Source organism: Mangifera indica, chromosome 8, assembly GCF_011075055.1.
Source record: "Mangifera indica cultivar Alphonso chromosome 8, CATAS_Mindica_2.1, whole genome shotgun sequence".
NCBI classification, from domain to species: Eukaryota; Viridiplantae; Streptophyta; class Magnoliopsida; order Sapindales; family Anacardiaceae; genus Mangifera; species Mangifera indica.
Genome location: NC_058144.1, coordinates 12,161,251 through 12,179,212, shown reverse-complemented (window position 1 = coordinate 12,179,212; position 17,962 = coordinate 12,161,251). Strand labels below are relative to the sequence as shown.

Here is a 17,962-nt window from a genome sequence, read left to right as displayed (position 1 = left end):
GTCGCCAGTGGCCAGAGGGAAAGTGAAAAAAAATTAGTGATTTGAGGGTGAAAGTCACTTTTCAAAGTTTAGAGATAGGGTAAAAGTTAATTTTTAAAATTAGAGAGGAAAATGTGATAAAATTATATAACTAGAATTAAATAGTAAAATGACGGTTTTACCCCTTTATTTAACAGAAAATTTAACGATGATTTAAAGATGGATAAATGTTTGAGTTTTTTATTTTATATGAATATGCTTTTGATATAGGGCTAAAAAATAGTTGGGAAATAGTCCTTTTTCCTTTCAATTGATGAAAGCAGACAATGGTTTCGGTGAATGACAATTTGTGGTTGGTGAATGATGGTCAGTGAGAGTTCAAAGTTTTGTGCGCTTCTTGCTTTAAAATCTTAAAGAAATTGATTTAGAAAGAGCAAATCAATATTTTTTTACAGAAATTTTTTACCCATTGATGTGACAACAAGCCAACGTGATAACTGAGATGACATCTGTTATGTTGGTTGCTACATCCGTGAGTATCATTTTGTGTATCAGATTTAGATATATATAGTTTCACTTGTTTATAAATTAATGATAATTTATTATTATATATTTAATGATAATTTGTTATTATATATATCGAATATTATTTTATTTTATCTATTATTAATTTATATATTATATAATTAAATATTATTTTATTTAAATTTAAAATTATTAATATTAAAATTAAAAATAGATAAAAATCGTAGCCTCTCAGTTTTAGCTGGATATTTTCACAGTCAACACATTAAAGCAATTTAATCTGAAATCAACTTTCTGCAGGAGAAACTTGACGGTTAACACGGTACGAAAGGTTCAAACCAAACCCAGCTTACCAAGACCAATCAAACAAAAACAATTACTCACCAATAACAACACGATCTACATTCTACTTCTTTCTTTTTCTCCAATCCAACGAGTTTCTTAATTCTTTCGCCCCTGCTATTGGTTTGGGATGCCTTTTCTTAGAAGAATTGCAGGATTTCTAGGATTAGCTAAAGATAATGTTACCCAAGTAAAAGAAGACGAAGTCGATGATAGTCCAGTCAATAACCCCCCTAAATTTCAGGAAACCGGTCTTCCTCGTAAAGGTTTTGGTGTGCAGGTACAAGTCCCTGTGGAACGGCCTCAGCACGGTCCTGTTTTTGTCCCTTGTACTTCAGGCGACGGTGGCGTCCAGGTCTTTCTCACTCTCTCTACATTTTCATAGTTTTTTCATATTTGCTGGATTAACATCTTTATGAATTCTGATGCACTGTAACATGTGATGATTTGCTATAATTTATGTCTTTTCTATAACGCTAACATAATCGTTTGAACAACATTTTGGGTTACTTGTTTAATTTATGAAGTAGTTAGATCATTTCTTTTAAGAAGCAAGTTAATGAAGTTGTTGAAGGAAAGATTGAATAAAAATTATTTTGGTTTTGATGATTGCCGCTTCCGACTATATTTTCCTGTGAGATGTAAGACCAAAGAACCAATGGTTTTTAGAGGTACGTGATTGATTACCTGTATAGTTTAGTGTGTCTAGATCGCTTTGCTTAGAATCTTGGAGTTGTAGAAGGGATAATATAACATTTGAAGGAAAAAAGTAATACTGGATTGAGTTAATTTGTGCTATGGAAGTACCAATAGGAGCTGGAGAAATTAGTGTCCACATTGATCTATATCGACACAAAATTGGGTGGATTTGAGCATAAAATCATCTCTTCTCTTCATAAATCTCTTTACCAAAAAAGTGAAGTTGAGAAAATAGTCCAAAAAATGTTGGAATCAGGTATCATCCGACCAAATACAAGCGCATTTTAAAGCCCGACTTTACTCATACATAAGAAAGATGAAGAGTGAAGATTTTGTATAAATTATAGGGCTTTGAACAGAGTCACTGTGACTAAAAAATTTTCAATTTTGGCAATAGATGAGATTTTGGATTAACTGAGTGGGGTGACTATTTTTTAAAGTTGGATTTGAAGTCCAGATACCATTAGAATAGGTAGTAGAGAGGGATGGGGAGAAAATGACATTCAAAACCCATAATGGTGACTACGAGTTCCTATTAATGTCATTTGGTTTATCTAATGCTTTAGCAACCTTTCAAGCATTGATGAAGGACATATTTTGACCCCACCTAAAGAAGTTTATTCTGGTCTTTTTTTTTCTTATGACATCTTGATATATAGCACAAACATACAAACATATCTAACACACCTTTGCACTATGTTGCAACTTTTAAAGGAGCACCAATTGGCAGTAAATAGAAAAGAAATATTTTTTTTTGGGTGCAAATAGATTTAGTATATTGGCCATATTATCTCAACCGAGGGGGTAGCAGTTGACTTGAATAAGATTGACAACATATTGAGTTGGCCGGTTGTGAGGGATGCGAGAGAGTTGCGTGGGTTTTTAGGGCTATAGTTATTATTGGCCCTTTGTGAAAAGGATACAAAAAGATAATTGAATTTCTTACTAGGCTTCTCAAGAAAGATAGTTTCAAATGGACAAATGAAGTTCAAGAGGCATCTAGAAAATTTTAAGTAACTATGACTACAATGCCCATATTAGCTATGTTGAATTTTGAAAAGTTAGTTATTTGAGAAACTGATACAGGGGGGATTGGATTGGGGACAGATTTGATGTAAAAGGGATATCTCATCGCCTTCATAAGTTGTGCTTTTTTTAGACGAAATTGCCTGAAGTCGATCTATGAGCAAGAACTTATGGTTATGGTGTTTCAAAAGATTTTCTTTTTTTGTTTTGCATCAAATCACTTTCAAACTTAATTTCTAGACATTTTAACCAAAAAAACCCTTTCAAAAATGTCACGTTTCAACCAAAATCACAACAAATCCCTAAAAAACCTAAACCCTAGGAAATCGGTTTTTGTTCAAATCCACCTAATTTTGCTTAAAACCCCTAAATTTCATCTTTCTAATTTCATGCTTTGTTTAAACTACCTCTTTTGCTCTTCTTTTTCAAATTTCAAACACACCATTGGATTCCTCTCGCTATTACAACTTAAGTGTGTATTCGGTTTTTGAATTCATGATTGTTTGTGTGAAATTGGATTTTTGCCCTTGTACATACATTTAGAACCGTTTTGCATTCCCTCGCATCTTATAGCACTCAATGTGGTATTTATTCTTGTTAACTATTTTCCATTTCGAACCTTACTTTTGTGTTTCAATTAGCTTAGGTTGATAATCATAGGATTATTTTATGCATTGTTCATTTTTCTTAGTCATGCTAAATATTAAGAGTCCTAGGAGCTCTAGGCAAGCCCCTAGGTCGTTTAGAAACGTTAGGGAAACCTTTTTAGCCAATGTCGATCAACTCGAGTCCTTGGAGGTTCCTTTTGATCACGTTCATTTCCAGTTTGCCCAAGCTGCTTCAACTTATGTCAATCACTATGGTCGTCGTGCACTATGCAAGACCCAGATAGTCGATTTTGACTTATTATCTCAATTTAACTTTAGGACTCTTTTTGATAGATTATGGCGGATTAGGTTTGGCAATCTAGGCGGTCATAATTATTCCACTCTTGTTAACCAATTTTATGCGAACATGGAGTATAATCGACTTCTTAATGAAACCACCACTTATGTCAAGAGTTGTCATATCCATTTATCTCTGTTAGTCGTTGCGTCGCCTTTAGTCTTTCGGTTGTTTAAGGTCCCTATCTTCCATCTTGTTGGTGTCATTTTATTAACCCTTTATATCTTATGATCCTTCAATCTATGACAGGTAATCCTAACCACGATGTGGTCACTGTCTGCCTCATCGGCATCTCACCCTTTTTACCTGCATTCTTCATAACATCATTAGGTATTCTCTTGTAGCCTAGTTGGGTCATTTTAATGAAGTCAATATAATTGACTTCTATGATCTATCTCACCTTATCCATGGGTCACCTATTAACTTGTGTCATGTCATCTTTGACTTGATTGTCTTCACTTTTACCCATCATAGCCACCATGTTTCTTTTTACCCCATTATCACACTAATGCTTCAAGAGGCAAAGGTTTTGCTCTTTAATGAGCTCGATGTTAAGACTATTAGTGATGCATATTCTGTTTTTAGGCTTTGTGCCATGAGTTTTTGTTAGAGGGAAGATATTTGGTTGCACTGTTTGCAGATTTTACCTAATGGAGATATAGATCTCGGTGGTTTGGCACTAGATGTTGACCTTGATGTTGAACAATAGGCTCTTGATGCTAATGATACTGCAAATTATGATAGTGTTTATGATGATGAGGAAGACCAATTTGATTAGCAAAGGGATCGAGGTTCTTTTGAGTTGCAAGCCCATGCTACTAGCAAGAGGCCTAGGGTGGTCTCCGAGGTGAGATCTTTTATTGAGCCAGCTCTTACTTTAGATGTCGATCCTATTTTTGCTTTGACTTATGAGATTGTGACTCTTCATTCCAAAGTTGCGGTTTTCATACTTAGCTTACCTCTTTTGAGAAGGTTCATCAGATTACCCTTACTACATTGCACTCTAACATGGCAAAGATTCTTCAATGTCTCCCTCCACCTTCCTATTTTCTCTTTTTATTATTATCTGATGTATTTGGACATTTTATATGGTTTTATACTTCATATTGTATGGACATTAGCGCTCATATTTTGATGATCATGTTTATTGTTGAAGAAGATAGTTGACCGGATCTCATGTTTTTAGGAAAAGATATGACAGAAATTTACCTGCTATTTTAGTTTTTTCCATAATAGAATAGATTAGCATAAATTGTGTAATTAGCCTTTTATACACCTAGAAGTTAGGCATCTAGTTTTCTATTTAAACCAGATTGTAAAATGTAAACGAAAAAATACAATTTTACTTTACCTTTCTCCAAGTTAACATGGTATCAGAGCTAGGTTCTCAACTCTGAGATCTAGGCTGTTTTTTTTCTTTTATTTTTTGAGACCCCACAATGACAACCAACCCAGAAAACCAGTCAAATCAAACCGATCAACATATTGTCCGAATCTCCAATTTAAAACTTAATGGAGACAATTTTCATCGCTGGTCATTATCTGTCCGCTTGTATATTTGCGGAAGGGGAAAGATTGGGTATTTGACCGGTGAAAAGAAGGAACCAGACAGGAAGGATGCAGAATATGAAACTTGGGAGGCAGAAAACTCAATGGTTATGGCGTGGCTTACCAACTCTATGGAGGAAGATATAAGCGCAACCTACTTAGGATATTCAATAGCCAAAGAGTTGTGGGATAACTTGACAAAAATGTACTCAGATCTGAGAAATCAATCTCAGATCTATGAGTTGCAGTTGAAACTTGGAGAATTAAAGCAAGGAAATGAGACTGTGACAAAGTATTTCTCAGCAATGAAGAGGTTATGGCAGGAGCTGGATATTTTTAAAGACTATACTTGGAAGGATCCTTCTGATGCAGCTCATTATCAGAAGGAAGTGGATAATTCTAGAGTATATTCCTTTTTGGCAGGTTTGAATGTAGAGTTTGATGAAGTTAGGAGTCGCATTATAGGCAGACGTCCCTTATCTTCTCTAAATGAGGTGTTTGCAGAAGTTAGAAGGGAAGAGAGTAGACGGTCTGTTATGTTAGGGAAAAAGGAGCCAGTACCTGCTTCTATTGAAACTTCAGCCTTGGTTTCACAAGAAAATACGGCTCTTAAAGCTGCTGCTCGCAAACCAGAAGATAAGAAGAAAGTCTGGTGTGACTACTGTCACCGTCCTCGCCATACAAGAGAGACATGCTGGAAATTAAACGGCAAACCAGAAAATTGGAAGGCGAGGGAGAGGAGTTTCCCTAATGCAAATTCAGCATAACAAGTGTCTCTCACAAAGGAACAGATAAATCAGCTCCTGAAACTAGTAAACCATTCATCAACTCCTAACTGCTCTCTTGTCCACACAGGTAATTTATCTACCAGTTTTTTGAGTCTCACCGATCACACACCTTGGATCATTGATTCAGGTGCTTCCGATCACATGACAAGCATGTCTTCTCTATTCCACACATACATTCCATGTCCTGGTAACAAAAAGGTCAGACTTGCTGATGGTAGCTTCACTCCTATAGCAGGGAAAGGATCTGTTAAAATCTCTAATGCTATCACCTTAGAATCTGTCTTGCATGTTCCTAATCTGTCTTGTAATTTACTGTCAGTCAGCAAGCTATCAAGAAACTCCAATTGTTTAGTCATTTTCTCACCTCAAAAATGTGCTTTTCAGGACAGAAACTTGGGGAAGGAGATTGGCAGTGCTAGAGAAGATGGTGGGCTCTATTATTTTGGAGGAAAAGATCAAGCAGTAGGGTTATCTTGTGATGTAAACTCTCTCTCAATTAGAGAGCAAATAATGACTTGGCATTATAGGTTAGGTCACCCTAGTTTTCCTTATTTAAAGCATTTATTTCCTGTTTTGTTCCAGAAATTAAAAAATCAGTACTTGCATTGTGATATATGTTCATTCTCTAAGAGTACCTGACAGTTATACAACTCAAAACCATATAGGGCTTCAAAAACTTTCTATTTGATTCATAGTGATGTTTGGGGGCCTTGTAACATCACTTCTTTATCTGGCAAAAGGTGGTTTGTGACTTTTATTGATGACCACACTAGACTATGTTGGGTGTATTTAATGAAACAAAAATCAGAAGTTCAACAATTGTTCAAAATATTTTATAATATGGTTAAACACAATTTCAAACCAAAATTAGTATTCTAAGAACCGATAATGGTAAAGAATACTTCAATCAAATTTTAGGACAATTTTTACTTGAAAAAGGCATTCAACATCAATCTTCATGTGGTCATACACCTCAACAGAATGGGGTTGCAGAAAGAAAAAACAGACACCTTCTTGAGGTTAGTAGGGCTCTCATGCTAGCTATGAATGTTCCATATTATTTATGGGGAGATGCAGTTCTAACAGCTGCATATTTGATTAATAGAGTTCCCTCTAGAGTCCTAAATCATAGAACTCCCTTGAGTTGTTTAAAGGAATTCTTTCCAGACAATAGATTGCACTCAAATTTACCTCTCAAAGTTTTTGGTTGTATAGTGTTCGTGCATATTACAGATGTGGGTAGATCAAAACTTGCTCCTAAGGCTGAAAAATGTGTTTTCATAGGCTATGCAACTAACCAAAAAGGGTACAAAGTGTTTAATCCTAAAACTAAGAAAATACAGGTTAGTATGGATGTTGTATTTCTTGAACAACAACCATTTTTTGAAAATCATCTTCAGGGGGAGAAGTATAACAGGGTGTTTGAAGATGAAGCTGCACGGACTGGAACAGGTACTGGAAAAAGTTTCCAGGATTAGACCAGTACTGGTGCTAGCTCACCTGTGCCTTATCTTCCTCATCTCCCTAGTGTTTTGGATAAACCCATAGAAATAAACCCTGCAGATCAAACCATTTCTCTGAGTCAAAATTTGCCAACTACAGGGGGAGATACAACAACACAGGTACTAAACGAGGACCCTACAACCGAGATACAGGTTTACACCAAAAGGAGACATCAAAATAATAGAGACCATCCTTCAACTCAAGGCCAAAGTCAATCAGCTAACCCCATGGAACCTGGTCTGGAGCTACACAACACAGGTAATCCCTCTATTACTATTGAACCAAAATTTTCCTCTCAAACTAATTCTGGTCCAACAGTTACAGAGTCAAATACAGAGCACAATACCAGAGTTTTTGACACAGATCTGGACATTCCAATTGCTATTAGGAAAGGTGTTGGATCATGTACTAATCATCCTATAGCCAAATACATGTCATACCACAAATTGTCTAGTGAACATAAAGCATTTACCTCAAAAATTTCTCATCTTTCTATTCCTAGAAACATACAAGAGGCGTTAGAGTGTCCTAAGTGGAAAGAGGCAGTCATGGAGGAAATGAATGCACTAGTGAAGAATAACACATGGGAAAGTGTTGTATTGCCCAGAGAAAAAAAGGCAGTGGGATGCAAGTGGGTATTCACTGTCAAATGTAAAGCTGACGAGTCCATAGAGAGATATAAAACACGTTTGGTAGCTAAAGGATTTACACAAACACATGGTCTTGATTATCAAGAGACTTTTGCACCTGTGGCTAAGGTAAACTCAATTCGAATCCTATTTTCTTTAGCTGCAAATTTTGGATGGTCATTGCATCAACTAGATGTAAAAAATGTCTTCCTAAATGGTTATCTAGATGAAGAGGTTTTTATGGAACCACCACCAGGTTTTGAGCATTTAGTTGGCAGGGGGAGAGTATGTAAACTAATCAAGTCCATATATGGACTAAAACAATCACCAAGAGCTTGGTTTGAGAGATTTGGAGTAGTAAGAAAACTAGGGTATAGACAAAGTCAGGGAGATCATACCCTATTTGTTAAACACTCTAGTGAGGGAAAACGAGCTGTCTTGATTGTGTATGTTGACGATATTATCCTAACAGGGGATGATGACAGTGAAATAGACGAACTTAAGAAGTTGCTGGCAAAGGAATTTGAAGTTAAAGACTTAGGAGAGGCGAAGTACTTCCTTGGCATGGAAATTACCAGATCAGAACATGGGATTTCAGTATGCCAAAGGAAATATGTACTGGATCTTTTTGGTGAAACAGGAATGCTTGGTTGTAGGGCTACTGAAACTCCTATGGAACCTAATTTGAAAGTGGAAGCATCTACACCTGAGGAACTAGTTGATAAGGAGCAATATCAAAAGTTGGTAGGGAAACTCATATACCTAGCTCATACATGACCTGACATTACCTTTGCTGTTGGAGTGGTAAGTCAGTTCATGCATTCACCAGGTTAGAAACACCATGAGGCAGTAGTGAGAATTTTGAGATACCTAAAGGGGACACCTGGTAAGGGTCTATTCTTTGCTAACAATGGACATTTTCAGGTTGACATCTACACAGATGCAGATTGGGCAGGAGACATAACAGATAGGAGATCAACATCTGGGTATTGCACCTTTGTGTGTGGGAATTTAGTTACATGGAGAAGCAAAAAACAGAATGTGGTGGCTAGGAGCAGTGCTGAAACAGAATATAGAGCAGTAGCCCTAGGCATTTGTGAAGGTCTTTGGATGAGGCAGATATTAGAAGACCTAAATATCAAGTTAACTTCTCCAATTAAGCTATACTGCGACAAGAAGTCTGCCATCGCTATAGCTCACAATCCAGTCATGCATGACAGGACCAAACATGTGGAGATTGACAAGCACTTTATCAAGGAAAAAATTGACAAAGGACAGATATGCATGACTTATTTGCCTACTGCACAACAAGTAGCAGACATTCTTACGAAGAGCCTTCCAAGAAGACAATTTGATGAGTTGGTGTCCAAGCTGGAAATGAGAGATATTTTCAAACCAGCTTGAGGGGGAGTGTTGAAGAAGATAGTTGACCGGATCTCATGGTTTTAGAAAAAGATATGACAGAAATTTATCTGCTATTTTAGTTCTTTCCATAATAGAATAGATTAGCATAAATTGTATAATTAGCCTTTTATACACCTAGAAGTTAGGCATCTAGTTTTCTATTTAAACCAGATTGTAAAATGTAAACGAAAAAATACAATTTTACTTTACCTTTCTCCAAGTTAACATTTATTTTAGTTTTCCTTTGTCATGGATGTTGCTTTAATGATCATGTTTCATATCTATATGTTCATGGATTTTAGTTTTCCGTTGTCTTCTTGGGTATATACCTTATTTATTATTATTTTTTCTTTAATGACAATGGGGGAGAAATTATGAATGTGATAAATTATATGGGGATTTTGAAATTTTGACATTGAATATTCGATATGAATGTTGTATATGTGAAATGATATAGAATGCATTGTCATTTGAAAATGATATTTTATATTTGATATGAGAATGATATGTAGATTGTGAAATTTTGAGATTGAATTTTTAATATGAATGTTGGATATGTGAAATGATATGGATTGTATTGTCATTTGATTATGGTGCATATATTCAGGGGGAGAAAACTTGACTTCTTTAGAGCCAAATTTTTCTTAAAAATCAAGTGTTTCTTCTTCAAGGAAATACATTCGTTGGTATATTTTCTAATATTTCTTGAAATAGATATGTGTTTGTCATCATAAAAAGGGGGAGATTGTTGACTCAATGAGTCACTATGTTATTATTTTGATGCTAACAAACTAATATGTTTCTTTACTTTAGTAGTTTGAACATTGAATATAGTGTTTGTTGCACTTTTATATGAATTAGAAGAATTTGGAATGGACCATCTTGCTTGCTAGTCAAAATGAACCAAAAATAAATAATTCTCGCCTGTATTCTTTCTTCCGCTAGAGCTATTTCCAGCTACAAAATAGTGAAGATATGTGAGACTGGTCTGGATTGTTGGTGGGGAATGAACATTGACCGTTGCAGCAACTTTACCCGTGTTGCACTTATGGTCCACCCACTCTCTTGTTCAATTAAAAAGAAAAAGAAATACATAAGACTTGTGGGAAAAGGGCTCTCAGTCCCTTCTTCTCTTTTAAACCTTTTGTTTATTAGTTACTGCATCTTATACTTCTATATATTTTTCACTATAATTAATCTTTTCTTTTTTTTCCTTTTTCTTTTTGTCTGAGATTACTTTTGATTCTTCTTTTTTCTTCCTAATTTTCTTAGTTGCTGTTTATGTTTATGGATTCAGGGTTTAGGATGGTATGCAAAACGGCTTAGGATAGATGAAGACGGAGACGTGGCAGATGAGTTCCTTGATGAAGTGTCATCACATACATCTGCCAATGTGGAAGAGCAACATAGGACATTGCCAACATTCAAAGTAAGGTACAGTACCAGACCAGCTAAAGTGCAGAACCAGGTGTTGACCCCTGATGGCAAAATCCAGCAATGTGTGGAATACCAAGGTAGATTGCAATGGGTTTGAAAGACCTCGACAAGCTTACAGGTTTTAAATTTGATACCAATAATATTTTAAGTTTAATTCTTTTGGGTATATGATCTTTCTACTACTGTTGTGGAACCCTGTCATGTTCATGTTCGTTGTTTAGAAGGGTTTCTTCAACTTCTTTATTGAGGATTTTGATCAACTGAGTTCTGTATACACAGTAAAACTGATTTGTATCAATCAAAAGCTCCTTGATTTACCTTGAATCGGCTTTTGGTTATAGAAGAAACTATGAAATACAGATAAATAATAACCAATGGCGATGAGATTAAGTTGATTGTTTTCTTATCTGGTTTTTCTTGTAACATCAGAATGGTTTCAGGTATCTGGCAATTGTTCCTTAATCTGATTGGTTTGTTTCTGCTTCTGCCCTTGGAAAATTGAGTTGTTTTGCGGATTCAAATTCAGCTTTAGAAGCAATCAGTGATGATGTTTATGAAATTATTGTGTCTCAATGAATCAATCCATCTTAGAATGCTGATTATGATACATACATACATACATACATACATACACATTTAAAAATGATAGAGTTATGGAAATTCCCTTGTTACAAGTTATTAGAAATGGCAATTTAATCCATGAAATTGAGTCTTTGGCTTGTCTTTTCGCAAACAAGAAGGGAATTCTTTGACAAAGGTAGGGTTAAAGATGATTAAAATTTCTATACTTGAGAATAGATATAAATATCTCTTTGGTCCATCCTCTTCTCATGTTATCTCTTCGTTAACATGATGAAATAATCTTAAAATTTTATTATTATTATAAATATGTTTGACACTTTATAAATATTCAGTAATTTTTCAAACAAAGATACAAAAGGGAAAGTATGAGAAAATTTTTTCACAAGAAGGGAAAGAAGAGAGAAAATTTTCCCCTAAAGAAGAAATAAGGATTGACCGTCATCCTTATATAAGGGATAAGATAAGAATAGAAAAAAGTTTCTTTTATAAGAATAAAGATAAAGATTAAAATATTCAACATTTATTTAATCTATTGTCATCGCTACGAGCAATAATATGATGGGAGTGTTTCCATTTATTGTCACAAATATTTAAACAAAAAAAAAAATCTGCATCGTTTTCCAATGATTATCATAATATTTTATCGAAATTAATTATAAACATTAAGGGAAGAAATTTTGGAAAAATTATTTGTAATTAAATTAAGGCAAGATCGGCTATTTCTTACCCAATTGTCCATCACTATGTTAGAAGTCAAATATTAATTTTAATAGTGTTACTTTTTTAATGATAATATTATAGAATTAATATCACTGATACTTTTAAAGTTCTAATAAATTATATTTTATTTTATCAACTTAAAAGCTTATTATTTAAATTCTTATTTTTAATTAAAAAATTAGAACTCTAATCTTAGCTTTTATCAAATTCCAGTTATGATTTGAATTTAGCTCGCACTAAAATAGTGAGAATTTAACCTAAATCAATAATGTGATTTAATTGAAATCTTGATAATATGATATGAGTCTAGTTATAACTAACAACTGTTCTAAAATTTTAAAGCATATATTTTTATAAAATAAGGATAAAAATGATTTAATAAAATTTTATAATAAAGTGTCATTTATAGAAGGATATTTTTTATATTTATTGAAAGATAAAAAAATTAACTAATTTTAGCTGACAGACTGTAGTAGAAATTCATTTTCCTTTCGCATAATTTGAGTGATTCATTCTCCCTTAATTAAAGCACTCTTGATTAGAATCCTAGTTATTTAAAGAATGGGTAAGCAAGTCTAAGTATTTTATGAAAATTTAAACAATTAAAGTCAGTTAATTTCTAAAAATAAGAACTTAAACCTAAAATTTACAATGTCGACTCACCTAAAACCAACCTTATAGGTTTTAGATAAATTTCGATTTTTATCCAAACCTTGTACCACTACCTGAAATAGGATACTTTTATTATCTCTTCCACTCAAAATGCTTTGCCCATATTGATCAAATGAATTATTCCAAGCTATACATAGAGTCTGCCGGCCACATAAACTAATTGCATTCAATCAAAAAGGCAATCAAATGTTTTCATGCATGGAGCATACAAACACATATAACTCCACTACTTATAACGCTTCCCATAACTTGAGTTTGTTTGCGCCCCGCCGCCCGGGGACCGATATAGATAACTTTTTCTTTTTTAATATTTCCCTAACCCCTTCATTCATTGGCGAATATGTATACGTGATTTACAAAAGTTTTTTATATAAAGTTTGAATATTAGAGAGACACGTATAACCTTTTCATTCATTAGTTTTTTCTTAATTTTATATATATATATATATATATATATATATATATGCTAAGATAACAAATTGTCAAAAGACACATATAAATTTGAATATTTTGTTTCTAAATTCTGATTTAAGTTCTATTTCTAGTTTTTTAAGAGATAAAATCAGAATCAAAACTAGAACCGCAACCTATTTATAATAGATTGATTTTGAGTAGGTATCAGAACCGAAATTCGAATACTCAACCATTTCGGCGTTGGTTTAGTTTTTTTTTTGTTTTCTCAAAATCACCGAAAACCAGACTACTAGCCTCAGACATAGCTACAACGAAAATAATTTTACTATAACAATTTCTTATGCCCCGAAGGAGGGTTACCACGTAGAGGATGCGTAGGCAGAGTGCTTCCAGGCAGTGGAGCAACAATTCCAATTTCATGGTGCTGGTGCTGGTGCTGGTGCTGTCCTTGCGTCCTCCCTACCATCAACTCATTCATCTGGCCATGATGAGTAGCTGCAAGATAAGGGTTGTCATGACAATGTTGGGCGCAGCCGATTACGTTGGGCTTTGGCTGGTAATTTTTCAGCAGCATGCTCAACCTTGTCCTGGTGTAACTCCATCTTTGCTTTAGCCTCCTTTTTGCCTGCCTTCGTTAGTGCATTGTCTTTTTCTCTTCTTCTGTCCTCATCATTGCTTGCTTCACTTTCTTTTCAACTTTGGCTTTTGTGAATTCTGCGACTTTACTATAAGGGCAATATGGTAATACATGTATATGTTGAGGGGTTTCTTGGCTTTTTCATACTAAGGGCAGTTTGTCCTTAGTTCTCTCTAAATATTACTCTGCTAGGGTTTGCTATAATCACATAAATCCATTAATTGCGTGCAATCTTACGGTCTGGCTCTTGAATCTGGCTCTTGATAATTTCTACTTGATATTGATGAATATTCAGACTAAAAGATCCTTAAAACGTTAAGAAATGGTATTAGAGCCGATTGGACTTGTTTCAAATATTGTTTGTTATATGTGGCTGTGGTTTGTTGATTTATATTATTGTTTGTGTTCTCTGTGATTACTAACAATTTCTTTGAAAAGATTAAAAGAAAGATTCTTGACAAACGATAATGGCTCAAGCCAAGATAAACATAGAGAGGTTTGATGGTAAAAGTGACTTTAATATTTTAAATAAAAAAAAAATGTATGTAGTTATGGTTCACCAAAAATGTGCCAAAACACTTGGTGGTAAATCAACACTTCCAGAAACTATGCCTCCTGTAGAAGTATTAATATAATGCTAATAATAAAAAAGTTTTAATAAAATCGACGGTGCGTAGGTGGCTGATACAAGTTCTACTATACAAGAGATAAACTTTATGAAAACTCAGTTTCCATTCATCTCTTATTGCCACGTTGCAGCATCTACGCACCAAAGCTATCCATGGACCTGCTCGTTCCCTGCAGTTCTTGCACTTGTCTCTACCGTCAGCCGTCGCTTCACCGGCAGCTTACATCTCTGAAGACTATCACTCGTAGCTTCAACTCCCTAAAATGCCGCCGCATAAGAGCGTCGTCGGAGATCCAAAGTCCGGTTGTCGTGGCCAGTAATTCTGGCAACTATTCTTCCTTTATTCCGACTCACAAAGTTACCGTTCACGACAGACAACGCGGTGTCGTTCACGAGTTCGTTGTCCCCGAGGTACGAAAGCACAATTTCATTATAAATTAAAGATTTAATCCTTTTTTTTTTTCTCAAGTACCGTGGAACTTAAAATTCATAGTAAATTATGTGTTACTAAATTTGTTGAGTGATTGAATTTGGTGATTTAGATTCATTTGATGTGTAAATAAAATGAAATGCAGGACCAATACATATTGCACACAGCGGAAGCTCAAAATATTTCTCTACCTTTTGCTTGCAGGCACGGTATTGTTCTCTCATTTACCGAACAAAGCAAAACAAACTGCTTGATACTGCAATTCTATTACTAAAAAACTGGCACATGCTTCATATTACATCGTTTGAAGTAGTAACAATGATTAGGGATGATACCATTAAATTACGGTTTTTGTTGACCTCATTTAACTGACTTGTTTATTTTTTCATCAGAGAGTCTTTAATTATTAGACGTTTTCCTTTTTTTTAGAATAAATTGTTGTGACATGCATTTGCTATGATGTTGGAAAATTGTTTTGGAATGTGGAAAGTCGGACAACTTTTGGAATAAAATTCAATTCTTTGTTGTTTTTGGATATGAGAGCTGCAACAACTGATTTTTTTTACTTTGGCATCTCTTTTTTTTTTTCTTGTGAAATAATGAATCTTCATCTAATCAAAAGTTTTAGGTTGATGTTGATAACAAACTTACAAGTTCTTTATTCATATGAATAACTACTGAGAAAAGTAATGTATACAAATTTCTACATTACTTGGCCTTATATAGCAATGAGTTGCCATCAAGTACTATTTTTTAAATTCGTGTGCATTTGGTTTGGGTCAATGATAGCCTATTAAAGATAAATATCAAGAGCCAGTAATTTTTCCATCAATCAAGTAAAGATCAGACAATTGTGGTTTGCATAAATTTTTTGCCTCCATGAGATACCTTAGAATTTTGGTGCTGATGCATCATTTTCAATATTAGTATTCTTTATGAGTCAACTTTTGCCTTTTTCTTTTATGCATCATTTTTTTCATTCATTCTCGAATTCTGAATCGTGTTTCCATATGAAGGTATTCTTAAAAAATTCAGAAGCATTATGCAGTTTACCGAAGTTATAGCTGTATGATCAATTAAACAACTCAGATAACTTTTCTATTCAGGCTTTTGGTTTGACACTTGTATAGTTGAACAACATTTGAAATTGGAACTGACTTTCCTGGGTTAGTTTATCCTGATGTAGTTTCCATTATATGGGACTTCAATGGCTGGTTGTGTAAGCGCTGCTATTTTTATTGATTAAAATTGTTCTTGATATAAGCTTCCTTCTACATTGCAGGTTGTTGTACTAGTTGTGCTGTACGTATAAAATCTGGGCAAATTAGACAGCCTGAAGCACTAGGGATATCTGCTGAACTGAAATCAAAGGCATGTTTTGGTACCTTTATTTTATATTTATATTTGTTCAATAAATCTTCTATTTTTTTTCTTGGAACTATGAAAACAATTCCGTTTTGAATTGATGCCGATGTTTCATTGCCATAATCAGTTTATCAATTAATGGCCACAAAATACTGCTAGAAGTGGATGCTTTATCCCATTCAGAAGGCAACTTTGTTACTTCACCCTGAGGCTGTGTTTGTTAATGGAGATTGGAAAAATATGAACAGAGCCTTTTCTGGTTCAATGTCATATTTGGACCAGATATTGGGAGAATGTATTAAACCAGCAGTGTTTATATAAATTGAAAAACAACAAGTCATCCAAACTTTTGAACTAGCTTCACTTTTGCAATGTGTGCTTTAATAGTTATATTTTTCTAATATGTTTTCCTATCAGAATATAGTGACTTCTAAAACATTCATGATGTCTGGGTGCTTCTCTGGTATATTGCTTTTGATTTCAGGAATATGTTCCCTTCCTGTGTTGACATTTTTTTTATTAGAAAAAGAAGTGCAGTTATCCACTTATGCATGAACGTTGGCTCAGGATTAAATTTGCAATTGGAAGTCACATTTTCAATTTGGTTCAGATAAATTTAGTATGTGTTTATTTTTTTTTTTTCCCATGATGCAGGGGTATGCACTTCTCTGTGTAGGCTTCCCCTCCTCTGATGTTGAAGTAGAAACACAGGATGAGGATGAGGTAATGTGCAAAATTTTGGCCCTTCACTAGAAAGGATGCCTACTGATTGTTTGAATTTTCAATTGAAATGCATTCAATGTCTCATGTTTTGAAAGGCATTTAAAGATTTGTTTATGCTTCCTTAAATAGAGTTTTAATGTTGCTCTTGAATGCATTTTTTTTTTTTGCTTCCAAATGATCCTTTATGAAAAAATTAATTTAGTGTCTATATGATTGAAATTATATAAAGACCTTTTTTTTAGTGGAAATGTGAAATTACTGGCATGTGCAGGTATATTGGCTTCAATTTGGAAGATATTTTGCTCGGGGACCAATTGTAAGTTGTGATTTTGAAATTTTTTGAAATATACAATGCTTGTTAAGTGAATTTTTTAAGAAAGAAGGATTTACCAACTTCTGTATTTGTTCAATGCACAGGAAAGGGATGACTATGCGTTAGAGCTAGCTATCGCCGATGAATGAGCCATATAAAATTCCAAATAGATGTGAGGAATCTACTGAGAAAAGCTTGCAGATTCTCTTTTTTGCCATGCTGCTCTTTTTGGTTATTTGAGCTTAGAATTCGTATTCTTTGTTTTAGCCTTCCTATGTGTAATATATGACATGATAAGCATCCCTAATCATGTATGTTTGGTTCATTTGTGTGAATGTGGCTGAGAAATATATGTGACTGACATTATTTATCATGCAAGCCTATCAGTGATATTGTTATTATCAGGAATTTTGAATATATAATTTTCTTTTCTGTGCCTTGTATATTGATTTTCCAAAGAGAAGTTTCTGAATGGTGAGCCTACTTCAGCCACAATGTTTTTGTTGGCATCATGTATAACAATCAAACACTCCTTATTTTGGTCGGACTAATAAGAAATAAACTGATTGAGAACTATGAGCACCTGATACCCTTACATAGTTGTAATATTTTGCTTGTTTCAGATTTTTTTTTTTTTTTCTTATGGTGATATA

At 34.2% G+C, this 17,962-nt stretch overlaps 2 protein-coding genes across 2 annotated transcripts; both read left to right on the top strand.

The window, feature by feature from the left end:
* Positions 1–753: 753 nt before the first annotated feature.
* LOC123224147 lies at positions 754–11,220 on the top strand. Its single transcript, XM_044647703.1, has 2 exons — positions 754–1,201; positions 10,686–11,220. Exons 1-2 carry the CDS (start codon positions 977–979, stop codon positions 10,920–10,922), a joined length of 462 nt encoding a protein of 153 aa, XP_044503638.1. The 5' UTR covers positions 754–976; the 3' UTR covers positions 10,923–11,220.
* Positions 11,221–14,515: 3,295 nt separating this feature from the next.
* On the top strand, positions 14,516–17,752 carry LOC123222698 (ferredoxin C 2, chloroplastic). Its single transcript, XM_044645604.1, has 6 exons — positions 14,516–14,889; positions 15,054–15,117; positions 16,191–16,279; positions 16,928–16,996; positions 17,268–17,312; positions 17,414–17,752. The coding sequence occupies exons 1-6, from the start codon at positions 14,632–14,634 to the stop codon at positions 17,456–17,458; spliced, it is 570 nt and encodes a 189-aa protein (XP_044501539.1). The 5' UTR covers positions 14,516–14,631; the 3' UTR covers positions 17,459–17,752.
* Positions 17,753–17,962: the final 210 nt, after the last annotated feature.